Here is a 14,739-nt window from a genome sequence, read left to right as displayed (position 1 = left end):
CTCAGAACTCTTGTTTTTCTAGCCACATCAGTTTAGAGACCGAAGGTTGGTGTGAGGCAGAGACGACAGTACAGACTCATGCAGCACATAAAGACTGTTGTTTTGTCTCTGGGGACTTTGGCTTAAAGGCAGAAATTCCTTCTGGAGTGAAGGAATGTTTAGGTGACTGAAGAGGCCTGCAGGCAGTGCACAAACATAACAGGGACACATGCAGTGTTGGAGGAACGGGGATCAGCAAGAGTACAGGGCAGCTTTTGAGCGACAGAATATTTACGACTTTCCTTTTGTGTTAAAATGTTTTATAATAGAGGAGAAGCATGCACACGGGGAAGGTTTGCTTGCTTTTCCTTTTGTTTAAATGATTGCTTCTACTGCTGTCCTTAGTAAGTTAACAGTTAATCAGAAAACTAATGTGAGGAGACAGAAATATGCCCAAAGGTTCTCCTTGTGACAGTCTGTGTGATCTAAATCACCTCATTTGTTATTGTAGAAATAATCATTTGCGCATCAGTTGATTATGCAAACTGCAGCCCTTATTCATTGCTCAGAAAAGCACCCAGGTACTGCCACAGTTCCCATCCTTCCACCACACATATGCAGACGCAGCAAGCAGGAGATTTGTAGCAGCGTTTCTCTCTCTGTCCCAGAGCTCGGATTAAAGCAGTGTTTACTTGTGATAAATGGGAAACCAAAGCAAATTTGGACTTCTTTGTTGAGTCTCGTTGGTATCCAAGAGCCGCTGCCAATGTTTGCCAAAGAGTCAGTCTGCCATGTGATGTCAGGCAGTCTGTTTGTGTGGGGGCTTGCTTGGGTCTGTATTAAAGTCGTGTGTACTGCATTAGATGTAGAGCCGTACACAGCTCTCTGGTCCCTGCAGCAACCTCTTCATTTATCCAGCTTTACTTTGGGCTGACTTCGGTTGCTAAAGCTTCTACGTTTTTTTCCTCCAGATTGAGGATCAATGCATCAGATAAACCAGCTTTTTCCAGCTTTAAGTTGTTTATTCTTCCCAAATTGACTGCAATCAGTTTAACACAGTGTGACACTCTCAATTTAGGGGTTCAGATTTCAGTCTTGAGTATAGGAAAGTGGACATCCCAGAGGCTTACCAACGATTATCCCCTCTTTGTGCAAAAAGAAGATTTGAAGTATTGAAATGGACTGCAAGACTGAGCAGCACAGGTGAATTGTGGGTGAGAAGAGCTGTGTCTTTAGTGGTGACAGCTGCTAGTACTCAGCTTAGCAAGAAGACGAACAGAGATTCACAGATAATGCAACCGTATGTTCAATCAATTTACTGTCAAGACGCACCTAACTTACCCCTCTGTCCGCTCAGCGCCAATGCCACTTTATATGTGCTGAAGAGAGTGCTGAAAGGTTGGATGAAACAACCCTCTCAGCACTCCCTATTTATTTTTATTTGTATTAAATCTTTTAATATTGGTGTACATCAGAAATAATTATATGTTGATAATGATAAAAATCTGTAATAGACCAGTATCAGCTCATATTAGCTAAGCTATATGTAACTTAGGCTCCACTGAAATGCAGTGTTTAGGTTAAAAGTACTATATAAATACAGGCCATTTTACCATTTAAAATGGGAAGATGTTATTTAAAAAAATAACTGCAAAAATCTAACGTAAAGACATTTAAATATATTGCATGCAGATAAAAACTCTGGCGCCCAAGAAGAGGTTTTCACCTTTCACCAAGGAATCAGTAAGCTAAGTGTACTCTTACTGTTTCCATAGGAATAAAGAAGGTCCATACTAACCAGGGGCTGCTAATCTAATCCACTAATCATCAGGAAGAAAAGCAGCAGTTTGGGCAATTTACTAGTCCGAAGTGCTGGGTATTTCTGGGAAGGGTTATAAATGTATTTCCAAAGAGTTCAAAGTCAATCATTTTGCAGTGAGAAACATTATTGACAAGTGGAAAACATTCAAGACAGTTCCAGGTTTTTCCAGGATGTTCGTGCATTGCTTGGAGAAATTGAAAAATAACCTGAGTGCTACATCTCAGTCCTCAGCTAACGTGTCAAAATTCATAAAAGTACAATTAGAAAAAGACTAAACAAATATGATTTTATTGGAAGGTTTGCAAAGTTTCATCAGAAAAGACCACAAGACTTCTGGAACTGCACAATGGTGGAGGGGTGTTGATCTGCGCTTCCTTGACCTTGCAGTCAGTCAGAAGCTAATGAATCATGCAGTGTTCTTACTTTTTGCATAGAGTCTTATGAAAACTGTATATTCCCTGTATATGCAGACCAGTCATGCTCCCATTGTGTATTCACCCCCAAAGGCCCAGTTTGAGCCAGGAAAAACCCTGACACTGTGTATTCATGAATTCTCTTTGTCATTTTCGTTAGTTAAAGCAATTTAAAAGGTGTCCATTGAAGTCTTTAAATAATTGGGTTTTCCTGACCAGCATAATAACACAAATATTTAAAATGTCTTGATAATAAATATACTTTTGGTCGTCAGCTTCAGCCCCACTGCTGCACACGCTGGGCGTACAGGCCCAAGTGCCAGAGGGGGCACGTAAACATGCATGTGATCATCATGATCCAAATGATGAATAATTCCATCTTGAGATTAGGCATAATTGCAAAAGTCATCTGTACACAATACAATGTATACAAACATGAAAAGTAACCATGAGATCACTCTCACACAACTCTGTCATGTTAGTCAGATTCACCCTGGGTCCACCTCGAGCAGCTTTCTGCGAGTGAAATTAGAAGAATATAAATGTTGTGTCTGAGCATCAAGTTCAGAGAGCACACGTGTCTTCTTGGTGTGGCTCATATATAGCAGAAATTTAAAATCAGGACCTTTCAACTTCAGCAGGAGTCCCGTAACGCAATAGTGCTGCACCGTTATTAACGACAGTTCGGCCCCTTAACCAGTACTCCCATTCATCATCAGTGAAGGAGCCGCTGGAGTTAGTTCCATTAGCATCCAAATAGCTCTCCCTGCAGCTGCTGGAAAACACTGAATAATAACAAATGAAAACACAGCGTGGGATCATTTGTTATCAAACTGCTAATGGACTCTGACGAGCAGGCGCAAAGCGGCATTAATCATTGGAGTGAACACAGGTGATGCGCGCTGTAACACGACAGAAACAGCTGATGAATATCTTGAACGAGACAGCGGAACAAGTTAATGAAATGCTAAATAATGACGCAGAGGTGTTTGAGAAATTCGACAATGCTGAAGTCCAGCTGCACCTGAAGTCCCCTCCACATGCAGTTCGTTCATCTGGACACTGACCTGCGTAAGCGCTGAGCGGAGGGCTGTATTGAAATTGTGATCGTGCATCTGTGTGACTGAAACCTGTAGAGGCACAAGACAAATGTCCAGGTGTCTCAGTGTCGTAGTGTGTCTGAATGATAAAGTGCCTCATTTATTCTTTGTAGGGTTTTTTTGTCCTTCTTTGTACTGTTACCAACTTTTCTCTACCTTGAAACATCTTTTCTGGGTGTTTGTGTGTCTGTGTGCTCTTGCCATTTGTGAAATCTCTGCATATGAAGAGGTTGTGTCCATGTATTTAACCTTTACACATCATAAATAAACCGATAAACAAGATGCCTCCAAACTCCCAGGTTAAAATGCTCCAACGTACCAGCATGAAAAAGCATGTTTACAGAGTGATAGGTTGTGTAAACCATCATATAAATTGTATGGTTGGTGATTTTCTTTATAGTTCATTCATTTGGACACCGGGATAGTTTGGGCCATTGACAGGTGTGCTGACACAGGCGCTGTAGCTCAAATGTTGCCTCCTAGGCTTCATGCTACAGTCACACTAGGGAAAACAGTAGTTGGAGACTGAAGCGCAGCTAAATTTATTGCTTTGCACTTCAAAGCAACCATTTCAAAGGCAGCTCACCATCAGCTGCTGTCTTCAAAGCAGCAGTGGTGCATCAAGACGGCAATAAAATGGCAAGAAGACAGAGTCAGAGTCTACTCTCTGTCAGGTTTTGATTGAATGGGGTCTATTTGTCAACTACATGCAATCTATCTGGGATCAAATGGCAATCAACTGTAATAAATCACAAATCTTTTGCCACCTGTTGCAAAACTGTTCCTGTGAACATGAAGAGAAGTTTGCATTAAACAAAATTCACATTAACTTACATTTAGTCCACTCAGAAGCTCGTAGATTTGAAGTGTGAAATTTAAAATTTCCTTGATAAATAGTGACGTAATTGCTTCAGGACAGCACTTCAGTGGCAAAATTCTAAATGTGACTATGGTGCTCGGTGTCCTTGCTTTTATATAGGACTAGAACCAGATTAGAACCAGTTGAGTCCGCTAGTGCAAAGAGATGCAGACAAGTTGTGCTCATCATCAGCCCAGACTGACTGTTTGATCACAGAGTGGTGTCAGTCAGTCTGCCATTCTAGATTCAACGGCAGTTACTGCAGAGCATCGTTACCTCCCACCAGGTAACCAGCTTCTGATCACAAGTCATCTGCTTTATCTGTTTTATCAATTTGTAGTTGGTCACTGAATAAAAATAAAACAATTAAATGACATCACCATTATTAACCACCTTTCCTGGAAGGGCTGTTCTGTATAACGATATATATCGGATGACGATATGAAAACGTCTATCGTTTCATTTTACACTATCATTTGTTTCGTGGTGTCGCAAAATAAACTGTTTATGGCAAAAAAAAAATTCATCATTTTGATGGTCACTGTGTAGAATTTCTTAAGTTCTATCTTCCTCTTATATTTAATATAACCACAATACAGACAGACAAGCAACTCTTTTTATGCGTTGCCATTAGCAACAACGACGGTAAAACCATTGTTTGACTCTGCCGTCCACTTGTTTATTTTCTACATAAACCTTTCACAATAAAACTGAAGATCCTGTTGAGATTTTTCAAAATAAACTGAATCACATGAAATAGTTTGTAAGAGTGTTTACGGACAAGAAGCTAAAAAGAGCTGTCAGGTGTAATAAATAGAAAGAAAATTGCGGCCATTTCAACTTTAGTAACACGACGCCCAGCTGAAAACACTTCACGCGAGTCGAGTTACCCAAGATTCATAGAATTTACAGAAAATGTAAAATTTTTGTGATATATATCATTGTCAGGACGATAAATGTCTTATATCGGGATATGAGATTTTGGTCATATCGCACAGCCCTGTTTCCTAGTCACAACCAGACTGCCATTCTGTTTTTATTCTAGTGTGGCTGAGCCAGCAGTGAGCCCCTAAACCTGACCTCTGCACTGTGCTTGTGGTGATTCTTAGTAGAAATCTATAAAAATATGACCGCTGTGACGTACAGCCTTAGCTGATAACTTCGAGCACCATTCTTTCCTCTAAATACGATAACTTTTAGGTCTAAAAATATAGAAATATATATACACATAATTTCCAGCGGTAACAACAGTGAACAGGCTTCAGAATGCTGAGTCCAAAACCAGTGTGTTATGTTACAGTGGTAATCTTTTATATAAAGTTTGTGGAAGATCCCTACATCAACTTATGACTGCGTACTTTTGTCCTGGTGCTCTTTTCACTAATGGGCTACATCTCTGAGCTGTAATTAAGGTAAATGATAATGACACAGGCAACTTTGTGGCAGTTTGGGACGGCCATGTTTTTTCAGCAACCTCAGGACTCAGCCTTCTGTTGACCCGTGGTACACTTTTAGTCAAGCGGTAGTTTTTTGTTACTCAGCGCAGTCTTCGGGATTCAAATTAAAGATGGCGCCGGTGAGGTCGGCTGCCGTCACGACTGCTCCGACCACTTTTTCTTTGTCTTTGTTTTTTAAGTTAGTTTTCAGCGTTTCTAAATCGGCAAAATCATCACCATTGGGTACATTAGGTATGACAGTGACACTCTTGTTTCTATTGGTATACAATGTACTCACAATTCGAAGTTTTTAACTCCGGATCTGAGCTGGCCGAGTGAGATCTCGAGGGAGAACAAAGGGAAGCGGCGGCGGCCTAGAGGGAAGCGAGCCGGCGTCAGGAACAGGCTGAGAGCTCGTGCACACCGCACACCTCTGCCTAGCATCCTGCTCGCCAACGTCCAGTCACTGGAGAACAAGCTTGACGACCTCAGGGCCAGGATAAAGTTCCAGAGAGACATTCGGGACTGCAATCTCCTCTGCTTCACCGAGACATGGCTGAACCCAGCGGTGCCGGACCACGCCATCCAGCCGGCCGAGTTCTTCTCGGTTCACCGCATGGACAGGACACTGGACCACTGCTACACTACGGTCAAGGACGGCTACAAGGCACAATCCCGCCCCCCGTTTGGCAAATCTGATCACGCCGCCATCTTCCTCATGCCAAAATACAAACAAAGGCTGAAACAGGAAGTTCCGGTTCAGAGGAAGGTCGCGCGCTGGACGGATCAATCGGTGGCCGCGTTACAGGACGCACTCGATGACGCAGACTGGGGCATGTTCAGAAACAGCTCCGACGATGACGTCAACGTGTTTACGGAAGCGGTTGTGGGATTCATCGGGAAACTAGCGGATGATACCGTGGAGACAAAGACTATCACAACGTTTCCCAACCAGAAGCCGTGGGTGGATAAAACCATCCGCAACGCTCTGAGATCCCGCACCGCTGCCTACAACACGGGACTCACAACGGGGGACATGGACCCGTACAAAGCCGCGTCATATAACGTGCGGAGGGCGGTGAAAGAGGCGAAGCAGCGCTACGGGAGGAAACTAGAGTCACAACTCCAACAGAGTGACTCTAGGAGCCTGTGGCGGGGACTAAGGACAATAACGGACTATAAAGCACCAACAACCGGTATGACGAACGCGGCCGTGACTCTGGCAGACGAGCTGAACACTTTCTATGCTCGCTTCGAGGCTGCAGCTAAGGTCTCCAACAATGCTAGTGTTAGCGGCGCTAACGGCTGCAGACAGGAAGATACTGCCAGCACCGGAAACGTGCTCGTCATCTCCGAGCATGAAGTAAGGAGAGCCTTCAAGAGAGTGAACACCAGGAAAGCAGCAGGACCAGACGGCATCCCAGGTCGTATCCTAAGAGACTGCGCATACCAGCTAGCTCCTGTGTTCACTGAGATATTCAACATCTCTTTATCTCAGTCGGTGATCCCCACATGCTTCAAAGAGTCCATCATTGTTCCTGTCCCGAAGAAACCCCACCCTGCTTCTCTCAATGACTATCGCCCTGTAGCCCTCACCTCAGTAGTGATGAAGTGCTTTGAACGCCTGGTCAGAGACTTCATCATTTCTTCACTACCAGACACACTGGACCCACTACAGTTCGCTTACCGTCCAAATCGTTCCACAGACGATGCCATCTCTCATCTCCTCCACACATCACTCACTCACTTGGACACTAGAAGGGGGAATTATGTTAAAATGCTCTTCATAGACTACAGCTCTGCATTTAACACCATAATTCCCTCCACACTCACCACCAAGCTGGAGCATCTGGGACTCAGCTCATCTATGTGTCAGTGGATCTCCAACTTCCTAACTGGCAGACCACAGGCAGTAAGGATGGGCGGACATGTCTCAGCCTCCACCACTCTCAGCACTGGAGCCCCCCAGGGGTGTGTTCTGAGCCCCCTGCTGTACTCTTTGTACACATATGACTGTGTGGCCACTACCAGCTCCACCACCATCATCAAGTTTGCTGACGACACCGTCGTGGTGGGCCTGATCTCTGATAACAACGAGACGGCCTACCTGAAGGAGATTAGGAATCTGGAGAACTGGTGCCAGAGGAACAACCTCCTTCTAAACGTCAGTAAGACAAAGGAGCTGATAGTGGACTTCAGCACTAAGCAGGAGAGGAACTACCAGACCCCCGTCATCAACGAGTGCCCAGTGGAGAGAGTGGACAGCTTCAAATACCTCGGAGTTCACATCACGCAGGACCTGTCATGGTCCTGTCACATCAACACCGTGGTGAAAAAGGCCCGACAGCGTCTCTACCACCTCAGACGCTTGAGAGACTTCCAACTGCCCTCCAAGGTGCTCAGGAACTTTTACTCGTGCACCATAGAGAGCATCCTGACGGGAAACATCTTAACCTGGTTCGGGAACAGCACCATGCAGGACAGACGAGCTCTACAGAGGGTTGTGCGGTCAGCTGAGCGCACCATCCGCTCCGAGCTCCCTGACCTGCACTCAGTCTACAGCAGGCGGTGCTGGACCAAGGCCAGGAAGATCGTGAAGGACCTCTGCCATCCCAACAACAGACTGTTCTCTCTGTTCAGATCATGGAAGCGCTTCCGCTCCCTGAAGACCAACACAGAGAGACTGAGGAGGAGCTTCTTCCCGCAGGCGATACGGTCTCTCAATCACACCACCACACAGTACTGACCCACACATACAGTTCTTACACACACACTGGACTTTCTGGACTTTGGTTTTGCACAACACTGGTCACTATATTCTTCATTTCCGGTTAATACTTGTACAGCTGCTGTTATTGTGTATATATTTATTTATATTTAGATTTCTTCATACATTCTTATATAGTTCTATATTGTGTATTGTGTATTTTGTTGTACAGTTATTTTATTTTCAACTTTAATTTATATATTTATCTTTATCTTATTCTTCCCAGTTAAATTTACCCTTCATTCTAATTTGTGTTGTACAGTTATTTCATTTTTAACCTTAATTTATATTTTATTCCTTCCTAGTTAAATTTACCCTTTTTAATTTTTCATATTTATTTCCCATCTTATTCATAGCCTTTTCCTTTTTTGTTCTCTTTAGGTCACGAGCAGTTGTCCAAGCATTTCACTACATATCGTACTGTGTATGACTGTGTACGTGACAAATAAAATTTGAATTTGAATTTGATTTGAATTTGATTCTAACCTTTAACCCTGTGTTGGTCACAGGCCTGCAGGAAGGCACGGAGGGCCAGCTGGGCCACTTCACCCTGGTGTGCCGAGACTCAGCTGGAGAACAGTTGGCGCGAGGTGGAGAGCACGTCCTCGTGAGCGTCGTTCACACAGAGAAGAAAAACTGGTGAGTGGGGGGACAGCGTGTGGCGTGCCTGGTCAGCATTTTAACTCTGAGCATTTCTGACTCAGCAAATCATACAGAAGACACATTTAGTTAAAAAATTGACCTGCTTAGAACAGGTCATCAGAGTACTCTAAGCCTGAGTGCTGTGCTATTTTTGTTACTTGGGTTGAAAGAGGCACACTCTTATTGACCTCCGTAACATCACATGAATCATTTTTATTCACATTCACGATCAAACAGTGTGTAACTTTGAAAACAAGGGCAGCAATATCAGGAAGGCTAGTAGCTGTTTAGTATCTGCCAGCACAGCCGTCTGATCCATGAATGTCTTTGAGTTATTACCTAAAGTCAGCACGTGTGTGATCACTGGTGTTTTGGATGTCTGAAATAAGTTAACCTTCAGACTGAGAGGCTGATATACATCAGAGTATGACTCAAAGCTCGGACAGGTCAACCATGCTCTCAGAATGAGCAGATTCAGAATCCAGCACTGATGTTTTGAGAGCAGTTTACATCTATGTGCTATCAGTTGCGGTTTTAAAGTGATATTTTATAGTATTAATAAAATGTTTTTTATTTTCCATCAGTAAAGTGGAGACGACTGTGACTGACAACAGTGACGGGTCCTACAGTGTGTCATACACACCACAGCAGCCAGGAGCGTACTCTGTGTGGGTTTGTGTCAAAGCCCAACATGTCAAGGTATTTTAAACTAAAGTGTCGAGACTGTAAGTTTTAATTTGGTTTGTTTCTCTTACGCCCCGTCTAAGGGGCCAGGATACAAAATGAGATGGGGACAACAAACTTACCCAAGACTCAAGCAGCCACAGTTTTTTCACAGTTTCATAATTAAGGCCATCTTCAGTTGATACATGGGTACACACTTTCACTTCCTGGGGTTTGCCTACAAGTTTACACTATAACAAAAGAGGCTAAAACTGCTTTAGCCAACACAGTGCGGTTGCTGTACACTTGAAAACATCATGAATTAACTTCAGTTTCATGAAATGGTGTGATCAGTTTTAGATATTTAGAGATCTCCAACTCAGACGCTCTCATACAGAGATGCAGGCCATCACCTCCTTTATATAAAGGGATTACCCAAAGATGTTCACTAGATATACCTGACACAGGTTCCACACAGACACCAGCAGCAAGGATGCCAGCAACCTCCACGACCTTCTGGTTCGGCCTCGTGGGCAACCCTTATTCTGCTGTGGCCTCCTCAGGCTGCCTTGCAGCTTCCTTCTGTGAAGGTCGGACGTCTTTGTCCACCAACTCTGCACACAGAGAGGCCTTCAGCTCTGCTTTACAAGCACTACAGAGCATTTGAATGTCACAAAAAATAGCCACTGTAAGTAAATCTGCCCCCAAAATATCTATGGAAAGAATTACCCCACACACTAAAGAAAACAAAAAACACACACACAAAATAACCGCCAAGCAAGAAAAACCGAGGACAAGCCCCCGTCTCATCTAGGAAACCATCTAGGAAAGCCACTCCATTCGCAGCCAGGCACCTGCAGAGTCTAATTAGTTTCCTCTTCTTTATATAATATTTACATGTTGAAACAAAAATATAATCGCTGTCGAAACAGTTTGAAAACAGTAGCTGCGTTTCACAGCTGAGATATGAATTATTGAAATAATAAGCTGACTGCTAGACGGAGCCGTGGCCTTGCTAGCAGTGCACAGCTCGTCACTTCAGGGCTCTACATCCTCCTGACAAATCAAGTTATTATGCACAACGTTGTCCTTATTAAGCAAGAAGAATCCCTGTAACGGCTCTTGTGCCAACCGACACTGGTTGACTGCCTCTGTGCTGTCTGTCTCTGCAGGGCTCTCCATTTGTTCTGAATGTGAAGAGGAAGTTCAGGCGTCACAGAGGGACGTTTCACTGCTGCTCCTTCTGCTCCAGCGGAGGAGCCAAAGAGGCTCGCTGTGGCTGCCCGGGAACCATGCCAGGTACGCAGCAGATAACTTTCATATGTCCTGTCTGAAGGAGCAGGTGTACAGTGAACAAACTTCGGGGTACACTGTGCTGTTGACTAGAACACACAGATGAAGAACAAAATTAAGTTAAGATTTTCACAGAATCTCGGCACCATCATCTGTGCACTTTGTGTTTTTAAGCTAAACCAGCTTTCCTTACACTCTCTGTGTTCTATTATATTTCAGGTTATTTGATTCATAAAAGAAGCAGGTGTTTGAAATATAGTTCCTTAGCATCACACATGTCTTTTGTGTGTAATTTGAGTTAAATATGTTTTATGGTGTGGTCTGCTGGGGCGGCAGCATCTCTGCTGGGGACAGGAAGAGACTGAACAGGGTGATCCGAAGGGCCAGCTCTGTTCTAGGATGCCCTCTGGACCCAGTGGAGGTGGTGAGTGACAGGAGAACGGCGGCTAAGCTGTCATCCCTGTTGGACAACGTCTCCCACCCCATGCAGCAGACTGTGACAGCACTGAGCAGCTCCTTCAGTGGGAGACTGCGGCACCCACGGTGTGGGACGGAGAGATTTCGCAGGTCTTTCCTCCCCACTGCTGTCAGACTCCACAACAAAGACTTTAACTGAACAAACACACACATCCACACATGTGCAATAACACTAAGTGCAATAATCCTTTCTGGCATCGTTGTATTTTTACTCAGTTGTATATAGCATTCGTATTCTATTTTTATCTTATTGTATATTTTTATTCTATTTTATTCTACTGTATATAGTATATTATTTTATTCTATTCTGTACAGCTGTGTACTGTATTTATTCTTATTGTATTCTAATTTTTGCGTCATAACTTTTGCACTGTCCACTTCCTGCTGTGACAAAACAAATTTCCCACGTGTGGGACTAATAAAGGTTATCTTATCTTATCTTATCTTAAATAGAGACAGTTGCTGTTACTGAAATGTTTCCCGTCACTATGGAAATCATTGTTTCTCTCTGCATTTACTTACACTCTGAAATATGTTCAAAGCCACTGTGGTAAATGTAGGTAAACGTAGACCTATTACAGACTGATAAACTGGAAAAACAAATTTTCATATGAGCTGGCGATAATTAAAGTACAGATGTAATCATTCTATCCACACCTGCTATAATTCAGCTCCAAAATCTCTGTCTAAAGGAGCCTGTAAGCAACGAATGAGGAAAAAGCTTAAATCAGTCTTTTGTATTTTGTCTCTCATCATTTCATCTGCCATCGAATGTCCGTCTGACTGCAGGAGGATTTAAAGGCTGCGGTCATGGTCATAAAGGACATCCCGGGAAGCCTCACTGGTCTTGCTGTGGCAGCACCACGGAGCAGTCGGAGTGTTTGCCCCAGAGCGTGCTGGCTGCCGTTTCCCCTCGCAGCCACCTGCGAACTGTGGAGCTCTGAGGCGACGCAGAGCCGAGACCTGTCAGGACGATGCGGTTTCATAAAAAGATGGCAGAAATGGAAAGGTTAGAGCTGCGGGGAAGTAACCTTGAGGTTGTCGGCGTAAACCTTGGACCAACTTGAAAAGGTCAGACAAGGGAAGTGAAAGTAACCTAGTGAGGCAGGACATCAGAGTCACTGCATGTCGGGCTTAATGTGATACAGTATCCAGCCAGCTGCTAGAGACTAACAAGGGACACAGACAGTCCTCTGTGTAGTCCACATTGTAAAAGTGCCTTTATGTGTCGGCTTATCATGCTCACGCTGGAGGAGAAAGGAGAAAGAAGAAGCATCGATCACAGCAGGACAGAAATGTGCTTAAAGCCTTGCTGAAAGGAAGCAGAGCAACAGCTGACAGTTTACAAGTTTTTAACCTTTTAATCAGCTCGGAAGTTCTGAGGTGCTGAAATAAATTTTTGATTCATGATTTTAATGGTCAGTAAAAAAAACAGCCAGAATCAACAGATTGTGGAATATTGTATGTCTTTTTATATCAAACAGTCAGAGGAAGTAATCCTAAATATACTTTCGTAAATATAGCCATGGTACACCACCACTCCCTACATGGCACCTTGCCTGTGTAGACAGCAAAAAATGACTGTAATGCTATTTTTCCCCCAAAAAAATTTGATGGATTTTTCTTTATAGTTCCTTTGTTCTTTCAGTTCTGAAATAATGTAACTATTATTGTAACTGTTATGAGGTATAAGGTAGTGGAACAACAGTCTATGTGTCAAGAAATGATTTTATGCATCTCCTTACAGTGCTGTTACAAATATGGACACATGTTAAATAATGAGATCAATGTTTTAACAGCTGATCATGTGCACCAAAGCTCAAGCTTCAGGGTTTTTTATTACTCTTGTTTCTGCATTATGTCAGTGACAGCAGATACCCCTATGGATGTGGCTCTGGCTGCGAGCACAGCAGCCCCGCCCACCTGCTGTTCAAACCTGCTGTTTACAAGGGGTAGCCAATCAGAAGAAAAGCTAGCTTGAAGGGCGAGGGAAAGGAGCTAAAACAGCTCATTTCAGACAGGGATTAATTTTGAATAACGGGAATATTTGTCATATAAATATTGACTAATTACTTGAGTTCCAAGTAGTTGTGTATTATAACAATACCTACTGTGTCTTCATTAGTAACAACTTAGTCATAATTGTGCCTTTTACTGGATTATTTGTATGTAATAGTCACAAAACAGGTGATTACACATAGCATTACTAATAATTCATAACCATTTCCTACAAATTTACATATTACAGCCTACTCAAGTTCTAAGTATTAAATCAGGTAGATAAATACATTTTTGTTAAAAAATAATAATAAAACATTATGTGTAGCTACAAGGAAATCATTATATGCACAACTACTGCCAAGTACTGCAAAAATATGTTTGCTCGACAACATTTGATTCAATGATTAATTTGTAAGCTAATCCATAAGGTAAGGAAGGCCGTTGCATGGAAACCATCCAAAGTGTAAATTCATTCGCTGTTCCAAATGCAAACATCTGATTGTTTTTGCAAGCCACAGCATCTGTCCTGTCCTGTGTGCATGTGAACAATTTTATATTCAATGGCTGTTAGTGCTACCGGAACAACGAAGAAACTTATTAAAATATTCACACAAAAGGTTTTTTCCTCAAGTGTCTTTAGGAATTCATCTCCTGCAAGCTTCAAGCCTTTATCTGGAAAGCACTGTGACCATGAAGGTGCAGACAGACACTGCTTAGAATACAGACTTGTTTTTCTTCTGAGCGTTATAATGAGCAACTTTTTCTGTATTCAGAATGCAACATGCATGTTGCACTTGAGTGGAAGGAACATGATGATTTTTACGTAGCATGTGCTCAATATGAAGTTGTAAAAATGAAATTTACAACTAATTTTTCTACTTGTGGGCCAATATCTGCAGAATGACAGAGAAGCTGTCACACACTGAGATCTGGAAGTGTTTCCATCAGACTCTGACTTACACATTCATCTGGATGTATTAGCAGGTAACTTGTCCTGGTGCTGTATTATTATTACTTTTTTTTTTTTTAAACTTGTTTACACCTAATAAAGAGGTTTTTTGTCACTTCTTATATCATGCTTCAGTTATTTTTTGAAAATTACATATAGAATCATTTAGGAATGAATATGTTGTTTTGCATATAATACATCTGTATTTAATTTAGAGGGCTACTGCTTCTTAGGTCACTTTTTTGTTTTGTGGTCAGTGCAGCAGATTGTAAAGGCAAAGGCTGATAACAGGGGAGGGTGGGCAGTGGATGGCAGTGATTCAGCAACAACCTTCTGGT

The 14,739-nt window shown here is 42.7% G+C and overlaps 1 protein-coding gene across 4 annotated transcripts in view; it reads left to right on the top strand.

The window, feature by feature from the left end:
- The window catches only part of trim45 (tripartite motif containing 45), a 66,978-nt gene extending 52,467 nt beyond the window's left edge, over positions 1 to 14,511 (top strand). For 2 of the 4 annotated variants that reach the window (XM_085384291.1, XM_085384292.1), the window contains 4 exons: positions 8,886 to 9,015; positions 9,603 to 9,717; positions 10,854 to 10,980; positions 12,241 to 14,511. In XM_085384291.1, coding sequence (XP_085240417.1) covers positions 8,886 to 9,015; positions 9,603 to 9,717; positions 10,854 to 10,980; positions 12,241 to 12,395 — 527 coding nt within the window. In that variant the 3' untranslated portion in view covers positions 12,396 to 14,511. Of the gene's footprint in view, positions 1 to 6,264; positions 8,325 to 8,757; positions 8,856 to 8,885; positions 9,016 to 9,602; positions 9,718 to 10,853; positions 10,981 to 12,240 lie in introns of those variants that run through there. The other 2 variants (XR_014907891.1, XM_085384290.1) reach the window with 2 other exon arrangements.
- Positions 14,512 to 14,739: the final 228 nt, after the last annotated feature.

Source organism: Rhamphochromis longiceps, linkage group LG16 (assembly GCF_057381845.1).
Source record: "Rhamphochromis longiceps isolate RC_006_pf linkage group LG16, R_longiceps_female_GT1.1, whole genome shotgun sequence".
NCBI lineage: Eukaryota > Metazoa > Chordata > Actinopteri > Cichliformes > Cichlidae > Rhamphochromis > Rhamphochromis longiceps.
This window is presented reverse-complemented; position numbering and strand designations above follow the sequence as displayed.